The sequence below is a fragment of the Callithrix jacchus genome, chromosome 2 (genome assembly GCF_049354715.1).
Source record: "Callithrix jacchus isolate 240 chromosome 2, calJac240_pri, whole genome shotgun sequence".
Classification (NCBI taxonomy): domain Eukaryota; kingdom Metazoa; phylum Chordata; class Mammalia; order Primates; family Cebidae; genus Callithrix; species Callithrix jacchus.
Window position 1 is genome coordinate 204861849 of NC_133503.1, and position 15085 is coordinate 204876933.

The window sequence follows — 15085 nt, forward strand, 5'->3', positions numbered from 1 at the left end:
TGCCCTCCGCTCCTGCCAGGGCAGGTCTACACCAGCCTCCACAGCTGGCTGAGGCCCCGAGTCATAGCCTCTCCCTCTGGACCCGGAACACAGCTGGCTCCTCCCTCATGGGAATGCCCTGTGACCTGGCTTTTCTGCTTTAGAAGCGTCTGTCCCCACCGTGGCCCTTACCTGTCCACGCCGTACACATAGACCACAGAGAACATCTCGCAGAAGGCGATGATGAGCAGGGGGATGGAGCCAGCGTAACCGTCCAGCAGGGAGAGCCAGTACTGGCCGGAGTTCAGCGTGAAGATGATGCCAATGAGGAATGTCCCCAGGCAGATGAAGCCTGTAGGCAGGGCGGACAGAGCTGCTCACAGGCCCGGGGGGACAGAGCTGCCCACACGCCCAGAGACTGCCACCTCACAGAGGCACCGTTGCCACAGGGACCCACCCGACTGACACGCACCTGTGAGCAGCTCCTTGGGCCACTTCGGGGGGATGACCTTGAGGTCCTGCAGGGGCACAACCACACCCTCCATGTTCCCAAACATGGATGACAGCCCGAGGCAGAAGAGCATGATGAAGAAGAGCACGGACCACAGCGGGGACACTGGCATCTTGGTGATGGCCTCAGTGAAGACGATGAAGGCCAGGCCTGTGCCCTCCACACCCTGCACGGATGGCACACAGTCACCAGGGCCTCTGCCCACGGCGGGCTCACTCTTCTCCCAGCCTGAGGTTCTGTGCACGTCACTCTACCCCCCAAGTCATGCACGGGGCAGGCAGGTCTGAGCTGTCGAGAAATTTCTGGATCTCGTCTTTTAGGCTCAAAGTGTGTTTTTAAAAGCTGAACTATGCATCAGGACCAGTAAGAGGATCCCTTCAGCAAGCAGCACTCAGAGCCCCGTTCCACCCATGGACAGGCTCTCGACACGGGGAGCTTCTGAGACCTCACAGCCCGCAAAGCTGTGACCCAGTGCGGCTGAGCCCTGGAAACGAGGCATTTCATAAATTGCCTATTAATAAACATGCTGGGGACATGCTCGGAAGTCAGGTGGCCGATGGCTGGGTTAGAGTAGGCTATGCCCACAGGCAGGCTCTCAGGTGAGAACCACCAAGGCACTGCCATCTGGAGGCCCCAGGGCTGACCCTCTGCCTGTGTCTGGCCACAGACCACCACTGAGAACCAGGTACGAGCCCATCACGGTCCTGGTGATCAGTGGTCCTGGCTGTGGAATCTCCAGAGAAAAACCTCCGCCCATGAGGCCCAGGGACCTGCCCAGCTCAGTGGGGCTCCCTGCAGGGATTGGATGTGGGAGGTCTCAAGGACTCATCCAAAGACAGGGTCCCCTACAGCCGCTTAAAACATCTACGTGATTTCCAGGGACAAGAGTGGAACCCCTTACACAGCAGGACATGGCCATGGAGGGCTCTGAAGAGTTTAGTAGGAAATTGTCAGAAGCAGGCAGCAGCATACAAGGCACCTGCTCTTCAGCGCAGGGTGGGAGGCAGGAGGACCTGAGGGGCTTGAGGAGGTGAAGGTGGGATGACGTGCAGGGAGGCATCAGGAGGGGGAGGAGGCGAGAGGCGGGAGGAGGTGAGAGGCGGGAGGAGGCAAGAGGTGGGAGGAGGTGAGAGGCGGGAGGAGGCCCCAGGCTGGAGGCTCTGACCTGCAGCAATGCTGGTGCCCCTCCGCACCCACTGCCGAGAGCAGGCCTGCCAGCCATGGGTTTATTTCTGGTGCGTTTCTAATAATGACAGGTGGGTTGAGGCAGAACCGTGGAAGGGCGCCTGGGCCGCCAGGGTGGGGAGCAACAGCAAACGGACGCCTTGCTGGCGTCGGACAGGGTAGCTGCACACAGCTGTGCAATGCACTGAAATGGGTGAGTTTCATGGTGCATAATTACGCGATGCGAAAGTTGCTTGTGAAAAAGAAATTTAGACTGGACAGCCCTGCTGGCTCCCTCCTGCCTGCGCTTCCTGCACTCAGAGGCCTCCTGCGGTTGGCGGAACAGGGTAGGCCTCTGCCTGGCTCCAGCTGGCTTAGAAATGGCTCCCTCTATCCAGCTCTTCTCCCAGCGGCCACAGGAGAAGCAGCACTGGGTCCTGAAGTGCCTAATGCCCGCAAAATACGGGGGGGGCGGTCCCCGAAAGAAAACTCATGACTAAAGTCAGCAACTGTCGTCTTTGACCCTGTGAACCTCTAAACTTCACTAACTGTGGGAACGGTACTCAGAAGCCCACGCAGCCCAGGCAGCAGGAGCCTCAGCAGCAGGAGACAGGCCAGCCCGTCCAAAACAAAAGCTGCCCTGGTGGCCTCACAAGTTCAAAGACGGCCACGACAACCCTTCCAATGTTTACAGAAGTCATCCTATCCCAGGTGGCCCCCCGGGGTGTTCTGTGTGCCTGATGAGAGAGAATGGAGGCAGCCCCTGCTGTTCCCGGCTCCTGCCTCTGAGTGTAACAGGAGCCTCGGAAGTGAAATCTCATGGCCCGGCACTCTGGCAGCTGGGACTGAAGCGCCCCGGACGCCAGGCAGGCAGACAGCCGGAGCTGGGCCTCCCGGCTGAAGCTCAGCATCCACGCCCTGGGCGGCCAGACTCTCGGGTGCCGGCAAGGGCTGCCCTCTCCCTGCCTCGACCTCGGGAGCAGACCTACCTCCGAGAGGAAGGAGTTGATGTCGCAGGTCTGGAACGCCAGCTGCGCGTAGGCCGTGGGGTTGGTGTCATTGCACAACCGCTGCATCTCTGCAAAGTTCTCCTGGGTCACGCTGCCTTCCGCCAGGTCGAACCCATTCATGAGGGTCAGGATATTCCTGCAGGCGAGATCCAGGCTGACGGCCAGCCGGGGCCAGGGAGGCTGGGAGGCTTCCTGGAGGCGCAGCCTAGGGGCCAGGACGGCGGACGGAGGCGGGGATGGCGACTCACGTGTCGAAGCAGTCGTCATAGCGCTGCGTGGCGCGGAAGCCGATGATGGAGTAGACCACCGTGGCCGCGTACACCGACGTGAGGCCGTTGATGATGGACACGATCACCGAGTCCATCTGGCAGTTGTTGCTGTGGACGAGAGCAGCGTCATGGCAGCTGGCGATGGGGTCCCAGGTCAGGACACGGCTTGGGGCAAAACCCGAGTCTCGTCCAGAGCATGCACCCAGGAGAGAGAGGCTGAGCCACTGAGCAAGGCAGGGAGGCAGCCGGAGCCCGAGCCCCACTTGGAGCAGGCTCAGAGGCTGCAGAGGTGGCCCCAGGGCAGTGCCTGGTCCCCGGCTCAGAGGCTGCAGAGGTGGCCCCAGGGCAGTGCCTGGTCCCCGGCTCAGAGGCTGCAGAGGTGGCCCCAGGGCAGTGCCTGGTCCCCTGCTGACCCCACCTCAGCTTAGGGGCTGCCCGGGGCTCTGACGGCTCCTGATTCCCCAGATCACTCTGGTTATAGAGCTCAGGTCTCTTTCCTCCCCTCATGCCTGTGGTAACCTTTGTCAGTTCTCTAGGGACAGCTCCAGGCCAAAGACCTCACACCCATTCTCCCCCAGCCCCCACCCTAGGTGTCCTGTCTGGCTGCTCCACAGCTGAGGCCTCACCATTTCCTAAATGCACCCTGCACTCAGCATGTCCTGCACTGAAGCCCCAACCTCCCTGACATAACCCAGCCAGCTGGCTCCACCCTTCCAGTCTCAGCAGATGCTGACAACATCCTTCCAGATGTTTCCATCAAGGGCCGAATATGTTAGCCTCAGGGAAATGCCAATCAAACTGCAGTGAGACCTCACTGCACACCTGCTGGGTGGGCCAGAAACAAAAGTCAGACAATAACAAGTGTTGGTGGGGAAACTGGAGCTTCCTACACACAGGTGGGAGCATGAGTGCTGCAGCCACCGGGAAAGCATCCTGACAGCTCCTGGAAGAACTGCCCACAGAGTCCCACTCGACACAGCAGCTCACTCAGAGCTGCGCACGCAGGAGAACAAAAGCACGCGTCCACAGAAACTCGCACCCTCGGGCTCACAGCAGCATGATTCACAATAGCCAAAACGCGGACAAGGTCCACGGACAGATGATGCAGACACCACGGTCTGCGAATATCATTAAGTATTGCCCAGCCCTAGACAGGAATGGCTCCCTGATGCCAGCTGTGATGGGCAGAGCCTTGAGGATATTGTGCCCCAGGCAGGGATCGGAATAGGGCTGTGGTGACCACCGCATTCGCAGGAAATGTCCTGACCAGGCAGAGCCACAGAGGCAGAGAGCGCCTCAGTGCTCCCCTGGGCAGGAGGGCAGGGCACTGGGGAGCGGCTGCTCACATATGTGGGGCTTTTGCAGTGATTGGAATTCTAGAACTGGACAGCGGCGATGGCTGGCTTCACAGCTCTGTGAATGTGCTTAAGCCCTGGACTGTGCACTCCAAACGGGAGGACTGTGTGGTATGCGACAGATCTGGATAAAGCTGTTATAAAACAATTCGCCCTCAGTTCCGCCTCAGCCACTCCACAAAGTCAGCCCTCAAGCCCAAGACACCCTGCTCCAGCTGCCTGCAGTGCCCACGGCTCTCCAGCACCTGCCCTCGGCACCTGGGGAAGCTCCTGAGGCCTGGGTGGGCTTCACTGCTCCACCCAGTGCTGGCGCAGTGACTCCAGAGTCCTTCCTGTCCCTCCAACACCCTCTCTGCCCCCACCCCCATCTTGCACACGCCTCCAAGTGCACCTCCCTCTGCTTCCCAGCCTTCCTGCCTGGGCGCTACATCTGCCAAGCCCCAGTCATGCCCCGGCCCCGCCCTCCATACCCAGGCCCCGCCCTCCACACCCAGTCCCCGCCCCCTTGCACTGAGGGTCCTCTGTCTGACTCCAATCACACCTTCCCAGCCTAGAGGGGCACCCTGACCCCTAGGAGTCCGCCTTCACCCCCCACCCCTTCTGCTCTGAGATTCTGGTCACCACGCACAGGACGATTTCTGGGCTTGCTTGTCGACCTGCAGGGGTTCAGGTCACTGAGGACGGGTCCTGATGCACCAGGTCAGGCACACAGTAGGTGCTTCATAAATGTGAGTGGAAATGAACGGACACCAGTTGTGCTCCTCCGAGAGGCTGCTGGGGACTCCAGGGTACCAACCCTTCCTGGGGGCACTGGGAAGTGCAGTAGGTACAGGGGAGGGTGCAGTGGAAGGACCTGGCCTTGGTGGGGGATGTGGAGGGTGTCAGGGGTGCCACACGTCTGGGGACCTGGGATGCCGAGGGGTGGGCTGGGAGCGATGTAGGCGTGGAGCAGGGGTCTGGGGAGAGCACAGGAGGGGCCCGTACCAGGCACTCAGAGGGATAGGTGTGGGGGAAGCCGCAGGGGCCGGCTCCTGGCTCTCCTCTCAGGGAGGCCTGACCCTCCTCCATGCACTGCACTCTAGACTCAGCTCGCAAGGGCCATTTGGGGCACAGAGGCCCCAGCCACACAGCCACAGAGTGCTTTCCACCTTGTCTTTTATCCTCCCAGCAAGTTCTCCCCTGGACTGAGAGGGAAACTGAGGCCCGCCATGCCCGCACTCACTGCACAGAGTTGTAGCTGGAGAAGGAGATGAGGCCCCCAAAGGCCAACGAGAAAGAGTAGAAGACCTGTGCGCCCGCGTCCAGCCAGGTGACCGGGTTGGCCAGCTCCGTGACCTGCGCCACACAGAGACACTCAGCCACTGGCAGGTTGGACGGGGTCACGGGGACCTGGGAGGTGTGGTCCCGGGGAGGCCGGGGAGGGCCAAGGCTGTCGGGGTGGTCAGGCTAGGCCATGGCCCCTGGGGGCAGCAGCCAGTTCCTTCCCCACAGGGGCTCTGTCGGCTCATAGGGCAAAGGTGTGCTGCCAGGAGCTGACCCGGGACCCAGGGACGTGGGGCCCAGTGACCTTCTCAGGCCCGGGACTGGCTGTCCCCGTGGGTGAGTGCTGGTATTGAGGCTGGCAGGGGCGCAGGGCGGCAGGCCTCTCCTGGGGTCTCAGCGCAGGGCAGCCCCAGGGACTCACGTTGGGTGTGAAGAGGAAGACAATGCCATTGGTGGCGCCCTTCAGCGTCAGGCCTCGGATGAGGAAGATGGTCAGAACGACATAGGGCAGCGTGGAGGTGACGTACACAGCCTGCAGGTGGGACGGTGGGGAAGGGGGCAGGTGGGACGGTGGGGCAGGTGAGACGGGTGGGGAAGGGGGCAGGTGAGACGGTGGGGCAGGTGGGACGGGTGGGGAAGGGGGCAGGTGAGACGGTGGGGCAGGTAGGATGGGTGGGGAAGGGGGCAGGTGGGACGGTGGGGCAGGTGGGATGGGTGGGGAAGGGGGCAGGTGGAACGGGTGGGGAAGGGGGCTGGTTGGATGGGTGGGGAAGGGGGCAGGTGGGACGGGTGGGGAAGGGGGCACGTGGGACGGTGGGGCAGGTGGGACGGGTGGGGAAGGGGGCAGGTGAGACGGTGGGGCAGGTGGGACGGGTGGGGAAGGGGGCAGGTGGGACGGGTGGGGAAGAGGGCAGGTGGGACGGTGGGGCAGGTGGGACGGGTAGGGAAGGGGGCAGGTGGGACGGTGGGGCAGGTGGGACGGGTGGGGAAGGGGGCTGGGCCTCAAGGCTGCTGGCCCCCGGGAGACAGGCCTGGCCACTCTGGACATCCCAGCAAAGATTCCCATGTAGGGAAGATGGAGCCTTACTCTTCCATTTCAGCCTTCCTGTTTTATCACCACCATCATCATTGCCTAACTCTTTCCAGCAGTTTCATTACTCCTGCATAACGCTGAGTGTCAAGCGGGCCAGCACCAAGTTCCTGGGGCCCCAAGTCTGGGCATTTCAGGAAACCCAGGGCAGGCTGGGTCCCTCCCACCCAGGCTGCTGAGCCTCAGGGCAGAGGCAGCGCTGTTGGTGGGGTCTGGGGAAAGACAGAGCCTGAGACCCCCCCCAGAGCTGGGTTCTGCAGGGAGGCCAGCAGAGGCAGGGCTGCCTGCACCCGCCCCCCAGAGCACTTGCAGCCTGGCTGGGACCACGCAATACCTTCCCGGTGGTCTCGATGCCTCGGATGGTGCACATGTACAGAATGCTCCATGCGCAGGCCAGGCACAGCAGCATCCACCACTGGATGGAGCCCGAGTCGCTGATGGACGTGGAGATGTTGAGCGTCTCTCGGTACCAGAAGTAGTCCACAGGGGAGCTCCTGGCACACTCATCCACGTACCCTGGGGAGAGGGCCATTCACACAGCTCAGGGTGTGGATCCCCCAAGTGGGGAGAATGAACACCACAGGCCCTGAGCTGGAAGACAGGCCAGCCAGGCTCCAGAGGCCTTGACATCAGTGACATGCCCACACCTGCACATGCACACAGGTACACACGCTTATGTGCACACACATGCACTCACACAGCAACACATGTACACAGGCTCACACGCTCACATACATGCACTCACACATGCACACAGACACGCTCATGTGCATGCACATGCACACACATGTACATGGGCACACGCTTATGGGCACACATGCACTCACACGTACACACATACACAGGCTCACACACTCATGTACATGCACATGCACTCACACACATGTACACACATACACAGACATGCTCACATGCATGCACATGCACACACACATGTACACTGGCACACACGCTTATGTGCAAATGCATGCACTCACACGTATACATGTAAACAGGCTCACACACTCACATACATGCACATGCACTCACACACATGCACACATGTACACATACATGCTCACTTGCATGCACATGCACTCACACACATGCATGTACACAGGCTCACGTGCATGTACATGCACTCGCATGCACACACATGTACACAGGCACACACTCATGTGGACACACATGCACTCACACACGTGCACACATGCACATATGCTCACATTCACACACATGCACTCACCACATACAAGTGCACAGATATGCTCACGTGCACGCACATGCACTCACGCACACAGCACACACATGCATACAGGCACACATGCTCACGTGCATGCACATGCACTCACACACATGCACAACTGCACCCTCACAGGTCCTCACGTACATGTCACATACATGCTTTCATGCACACAGCACACACATGCACACCTGCACACCCCACACATGCCTACACATGTGCACTGGTTAGAAGGCTCCAGTCCCAACAGTCAGGTGCACCCTGGGCCTCACGCTGCTCCCTCCTCCCTGTGCAAGCTCCAGCAGGGACATGGGGGCCTCAGAGCGTGTGTGCTCCTTGGCAAGGCCCCTGCCTGCAACCACCCGCTCCATACTCACCACGATGGGCCTGTCTGGACTCGAGGAACTGCAGTGAGACCCTTCTAAGGGGGAAGTGGTCTAATTCCAGAGAACCCACACCCCCAGAGGCAGGAAAGAGCCCCGCAGTCCCAGAGTGCAGTGAGGGTTCACGTATTGTGGGGGGATCTGTCTTATTCTGGCCCCAGGGACCATCTTGCCAGCCTTGACTCAGCAGCAGCGTGCAGTGAAGCCCCACTGTGCTGCTTGGCCCAGAAGCTGCTGGTGACCAAGCGCTCAGGTCCCAGGGCCACCATGTGGACCATGGTGAGACAAGTTCATGTCACACATAGAGGGTCTGCTCCCGATGCTCCCTTCCTGGGAGAGAGGGTTCTGCAAGGGCCGAGGTGGGAGGGCAATGTGGGGCCCACGTGGGCAGGACAGACCCATCTGTGCAGAACAACGCAGGGATGTGGGGGCGGGAGGGCCGTCTGACACCATGTCCCTCCCAGGAGGATAGGGAGCAACCTCCCAGCAACTCCCAGCTCCAGGCAGGTGACTGGGGGCCCTGAGACTGTGGACAGCTCCCCCCAGGCTCCCACACTTTCCTCCCCAGGGCCTCGTCCTCTGCCACACCTCCTACACAAGAGGCCTACACTTTTAAGGCCTCTTGTCTGGAGCTGCAATTTTTTGACACCCTGTTGCCTTGGGGCTTTGGTTTCTGCCACACCTGAGCTGAGTTTCATGACTCCATGTGCCTGCGTGAGAGGGGTGGCAGCCCCACGGGTGAGACGGATGTGGCTGGGACTGCTGCGAGGACGCACCTGTCTTGTTCTCGTTGAGTGGGCACTGGCTCCAGGGCAGAGGCTCCTGGAAGGAGTTGAAGAAGTACCACATGACCCAGGCGATGATGGTGTTATAGTACAGTCCCACGACGAAGGACACGAGCATGGAGGCCACGCCTGTGGGGAGGCTGCTGCTGAGGCTTGGGGCCAAGGCACGCCCTCCCCAGCCACCCGTCCCCACTCCCCACAGGCGGTCCCAGGCCTGGTACAGGGTGTGGCCAGGAGGGGCTGCTCCAGAATCTGAGGGCAGATCCAGTGTGGGCCAGGATGATGTAGCTGATGAAGTGGTGCAGCCTGCATGCGCCTGTCCTGCACATACCTCCCCTGCTCGTGCCTGCCCTGCACAGGTCTCCCCTACACACACCTGCCATGCACACTCGCCTTCCCTGCACAGGCCTGCCCATCACATGCCTCCCCTGCACTCACCTCCCCTGCACACGCCTGCCCTACATTCCTCCCCTGCACATTCCTGCCCATCACATGCCTTCCCTGCACACACCTGCCCTGCACACGCCTGCCCTACATTCCTCCCCTGCACATTCCTGCCCATCACATGCCTTCCCTGCACACACCTGCCCTGCACACACCTGCCCTGCACACATCTCCTCTGCACATGCCTGCCCTGCACTCACCTCCCCTGCTCACGCCTCCCCTACACTCCTCCCCTGCACACGCCTCCCCCACACACGCCTCCCCGCTCACACCTGCCCTGCACACTCCTCCCCTTCACACTCCTCCCCTGCACACACCTGCCCATCACACACCTGCCATGCACACACCTGCCCATCACACACCTCCCCTGCACACACCTGCCCATCACACACCTCCCCTGCACACACCTGCCCATCACACACCTGCCCTGCACACACCTCCCCTGCACACACCTGCCCATCACACACCTACCCTGCACACATCTCCCTTGCACACGCCTGCCCATCACACACCTGCCCATCACACGTCTCCCCCCCACACGCCTCCCCTGCTCATGCCTGTCCTGCACACTCCTCCCCTGCACACGCCTGCCCCGCACACGCCTCCCCCTCACACGCCTCCCCCTCACACGCCTGCCCCGCACACACCTCCCCCACACACAAATCCCTGCACACGCCTCCCCTGCTCATGCCTGTCCTGCACACTCCTCCCCTGCACATGCCTGCCCATCACACCTCCCCTGCACATGCCTGCCCATCACACACGTACCCCGCTCACACCTGCCCATCACACACCTCCCCCGCACACACCTCCCCCGTACATGCCTCCCCTGCACACACCGGCCATGCACACGCCTCCCCTGCTCATGCTTGCCCATCACACGCCTCCCCCGCACACACCTTCCTGCACATGCCTGCCCATCACATGCCTCCCCCGCACACACCTCCCCTGCTCACGCCTGCCCTGCACACTCGCCTTCCTTGTAAATGCCTCCCCTGCACACATCTGCCCATCTCATACCTCCCCTGCACACGCCTCCCCCACACACACCTTCCTGCACATGCCTGCCCATCACACACCTGCCCTGCACATGCCTCCCCTGCACATGCCTCCCCTGCACACACCTCCCTTGCACACGCCTCCCCCACACACACCTTCCTGCACACGCCTCCCCTGCACATGCCTCCCCTGCTCACGCCTGCCCTGCACACATCTGCCCATCTCATACCTCCCCTGCACACGCCTGCCTGCCTCACGCCTGTCCTGCACATGCCTGCCTAGCTTGCCCCAGGCATGGGTCTCACCTGCCCAGTGCAGCATCCAGCAGGTGCATCCAGTCCACGGCCTCAGCAGGGAACTTCTGCTGTGCCAGTAGCCTGGATGCTGCCTACAGGCTGGAAGGGCTGCCCACCTGGCACTGCCCCCAACCGGGAAGCCCCTGTGGCCCAGGATGGTGGGTGGGCCTCAGGAAAGCCTTCCCTGTGGAGGACTCATGAGAGGGGAGGGAGGGCAGAAATGGCAGAGGGGTGTGTTCTCAATCATTCAGGGACAGCTAGATGGGATGGAAAGCGTGCTGTGTACTACACGCTTCATTGAAGTTTCAAACTAAAAGCCAAATATTTGTTGTGAATACATGAGTGTGAGATGGGGAAGAGAGAGAGAGAGAGGGCAAGAGAGAGACAGAGGAAGAGAGGGAGAGGAGGGAGGCCTTGGAGGCTCAGGGAGAGGCAGGGGCCACTGTCCTGGGCCTGGCGGCTTTGGAGGTTCAGGGGGAGGCTGGGGCGAGGATGTGGGCACTGCTCCAGGCCTGCAGGCTTCCGAAGGGCAGGTGCCTCTGAACTCAGACCCCCTCTGGAGTGGACCCTGCCCTTTCCCCCTCCGTCTTTCACCACCTTCCTGGATTCTGAGTTCTTGGTGACCCATGTCCTCTTGGTAAAACTGCACTGGGTCAGCTCCTGGGCCCAGAGCTTGTAAATGAGTGACTATGGCTGGGGGTCAGTGCTGGGGACCTCCTCACTAGGTGTAGGGGAGCGGACACAGGAGGCCAGGACAGCAGTGGCTGGCGCCCCCCTCCTGGACCCTCACCAAGTGCCTCCGTGGGCAGGGCTCCAGGGGTCACTGTGCTGTCCCCCACATCTGGACCCTCTTGGGCCCTGGGTTGCCAGGACTCAGGCGGCCTCTGCTGTCCTGTCTGGTTCCTGGTGACTAGGAGTGGCCCGGAGTTTCCAAAGGCCTCTGGGAGGAGATAAACCTGGGACATTTATGACCCCAGAAACAGACAGGGAAGGCGGAGCAGGGGCACCAAGGTTGGCGAGGAGAACCCTGGGCCCAGGTGCAGCGGCTCTGGCACTCACCTACTCCCTTCAGGGCTGGGTGGATGGAGCTCCACACGCCCACGCTGCCCTGCCGAAGCCGCTGCCCAATGGCGAACTCCAGGTGCAGCAGGGGGATGCCCTCCAGGACCAGCAGGATGAGGAACGGGATCATGAAGGCGCCTGCAACAGGAGGAGTCCGCCACAGCTGAGGGCTGGCCACAGGAAGCAGCCATGAGGGGCAGAAAGGCTGCCCTCGGAGTCTGCCACAGCTGAGGGCTGGCCACAGGGCCATGGGGGGGCAGAAAGGCTGCCCTCAGAGTCCACCACACCTGTGGGCCAGCCATGGGGCCACAGGGGGCAGAAAGGCTGCCCTCAGAGTCCACCACACCTGCAGGCCAGCCACGGGGCCACAGGGGGCAGAAAGGCTGCCCTTGGAGGCTGCCACACCTGTGAGCAGGCCACAGGACCATGGGGGGCTGAAAGGCTGCCCTCAGGAGCAGACATTCACAACAAGCCTTGCAGCCCCTATGGCAGGCCCAGCAGCCGGGAACACAGCTGAGAAGGAGCATCCAGTCCGTGGGATCAGGGCCAGAGCTGACTCTACATTCTAGAAGCCCTACTGGGCAGCTGGGTGTTCCTGACTGTCACACAGACTGCGGTCACCCATGGGACCTCGGGAAGTTGTGACCATTGAGGGAGGTGTGGTCCATGCCCCACACAGAGACTGACATACTGCCACAGCTGCTGCACACAGAGCTAACGCGGAACCGACCTCCCCACCCAGCCCCGGCAGTGCGGGAGCCCCACAGACGGGCACCTTCGGAGCTGCTCTCCTGTCCAGCCAGGAGCTTCCAACGCAGGGCCCACCCCTGCCACACCCGTGCCGGCTGCACCTGCTGTGTCTTCCTCAGCTTAATGAAGGTTCTGGGTGAGTCTGCGTGGCCGTGAGAGGGGCTGCTTCCTGGCAATCATGTGCGGCCTCAGTGGGGAGTCAGTTTCAGGGGACAGTTGGTTCATAAAACAGAGTCATGAAGGTGGGTGGTGCCAGTTACATGACCTGTGAATTCTTTAAAACTGCTGAACTGTATGTGTAAAAATGATCAAAATGGCAAGCTTTGTGTTACATGTATTCTGTAACAAAAAAAATCGCAAAAAGGAAAAATGTTGAGACATTTCTGCTTGTGCTGTGACCACGGTCCTGTCTTGTGGGGAATCCACCCAGCTCTGCTGTGCTCACCTCTTTGCCCTACAGGGGCGCCTCCTACCAACATTCTGGGACTCATTCTCTAACTCGGAAGAGTTTAAAACCACCTTGGAAATACTTCATGGAACTGCAGTCATTCTGTCCGGGCTAGAACCGCAGCAGGAAGTGGGACTGTCCAGGCGCCCAGAGCCGGGAGCCGGGAGATTCGCTCATGGGCTAAGCCAAGGGACACTTTTAGGGTTTCAACTGACTGGAAAGTTGTTTGTTTGAAACTTGTTTTGAACTAGATAAGAGATGGGGAGGCACTGACCCTGAGGGGAAAAGTGTGGCTCCTGTGGTCGCCAGGCGCAGGGGCTCAGGGTCAGCCTGGGGCCGGGAGAAGGGGGTCCGGAAAACCCGCAGATGCTTGGAAGGATCTCACACTCATATTTCCTCATGTCTTTAAATTCTGTCTCTTTAGAAAAACCAAAGCTGAAGCTGTAGGTCCCTCTCGGAGCTCAGCCGCAGCGGCAGCCGGAGAAGGGCCCAGCCACGGCCACGCATTCCCCTCGGCCAGCCACCCGGGGCTGCTCTGACCGCTCCCTCTGCAGTGGATGCACAGCCGCCCAGCCCAGCCCCGAGGCCCCACGGCGACACACACAGGCTGAGCTGCAGCCACCTGGGTGTCCCTGATGGTGCCCAAGGGGCTGGGCAGAGGGAGAGGCGGGACACGGCCTGGGCGGTGTGGACACCGGGGGTCCTTTGCTCAAAGATGAAGAAGGACGAGGGTCACGGAACAGCAGAGAGGAGTCAGGCTGCGGGGCGTGGCTTCAGAGGCTGGCCTGACACCACGCAGTGCATACCAACCTGAGCCTGAGCAGCCGGCCACGGGGACGGGGATGCGGGGCAGGCAGGTTCCATGGCTCTGCTCCCCGGAGGCACAGGTGCCAGCATGAAACTGACCAACTGGTGGCGTCACAGGAGCCTTACGAGCATCTCCTGAGTGGACAGGGCCACAGGGCCACATGCTGGGTGAGTGGCAGAGCCAGCCCTCCCAAGAGGGGGATGCCACCTCATCTCGAAGACTGCCCCCATGGGGACAAAGATCGTGCTCCCCAGCCCCCTTGTGGACCTAGGCTGGGCGCCTGGGCTCCCCTGCCCTCAGGGGTCCCCGCTTGGGGGCAGGAAGGTGCCGCCGCAGGGAAGCAGCTCCTGCCACACCTTGCTCCGGCTGGATGGAAGGGCCGTGCTGTGGCCGGGGTGAGCACAGTGAAGCCAGCAGCCGATGGGACGGAGCTCAGCAGCTGCAGCCACGTGAGAATCCAGAACACGGCTGTGGCTGGAGGGCCTGGGGGTATGCGTGTCCCAAATACACGTGAGCCACCCTGATCCTGACCTGGGTCCCTTCTCCTGGGGCCACCTTCCCGTCCCAAAGTGACTGACCCTGTGAAGGAGGGCAATGGCCACACCTGTGACACTGGGGTCCCAGCAACAGCCTCTCCTCACCCCCCCATGTCCCTGGGGCCTCTCAGAAGGGACATGAGACCCGCCTACCTACAGCCTCCCCTCCTGGCAAAGCCAAGTGACCATCATCCTCCTGCCCCCTGGCCGGCCACCCTCACCCCCATTCCCCCAACACACGCTCCATTTCGCCTTCTCCCACCAAACCTCAAAACCTGAGCTCCCAGCATTCCCTCCTCATTGTCTCCCTTCCCCCATCCGGACACTGTCTCCCCAGCCAGGAGGGCCTCGTCAGACCCCAAACTAGCATCTTCAGAGGATGGCACTGGTGAGTGTGAGACTCAGAGACACAGAGAGACAGAGACAGAGAGGGAACCAGGGAGAGAGACAGAGACACACATACAGAGACAGAGATAGGGAGGGAGACAGAGACACAGAGGAGACACATAGAGAAAGAGACAGAGACACACAGAGAGAGAACAGAGAAGTAGAGACGGGGTGATGGAGGGGAGAGAAGGAGGGAGGGGAGAGAAGGAGGGAGGAAGGGGTGGAGGCCGGAGGGAGGAGCTGGTGCTGGCAGCCTGACTTCTTGCTTGGCCCCCGCCAGGCTTTCTGACTCCTCCCTCTCCCAGTTTAACAGCGAGCCTCTTC

The 15085-nt window shown here is 61.2% G+C and overlaps 1 protein-coding gene across 2 annotated transcripts in view; it reads right to left on the reverse strand.

Moving 5' to 3' along the window:
• Positions 1-15085, reverse strand: part of SLC6A19 (solute carrier family 6 member 19) — a 43196-nt gene that overhangs the window by 4629 nt on the left and 23482 nt on the right. For both annotated transcript variants that reach the window (XM_078365955.1, XM_008992271.5), the window contains 9 exons: positions 11830-11970; positions 9023-9160; positions 6976-7157; positions 5973-6083; positions 5511-5623; positions 2913-3041; positions 2644-2800; positions 452-656; positions 172-331 (listed from right to left, as the gene is read on the reverse strand). In XM_078365955.1, the coding sequence (XP_078222081.1) occupies positions 172-331; positions 452-656; positions 2644-2800; positions 2913-3041; positions 5511-5623; positions 5973-6083; positions 6976-7157; positions 9023-9160; positions 11830-11962 (1328 nt within the window). In that variant the 5' untranslated portion in view covers positions 11963-11970. The remainder of the gene's footprint in view (positions 1-171; positions 332-451; positions 657-2643; positions 2801-2912; positions 3042-5510; positions 5624-5972; positions 6084-6975; positions 7158-9022; positions 9161-11829; positions 11971-15085) is intronic.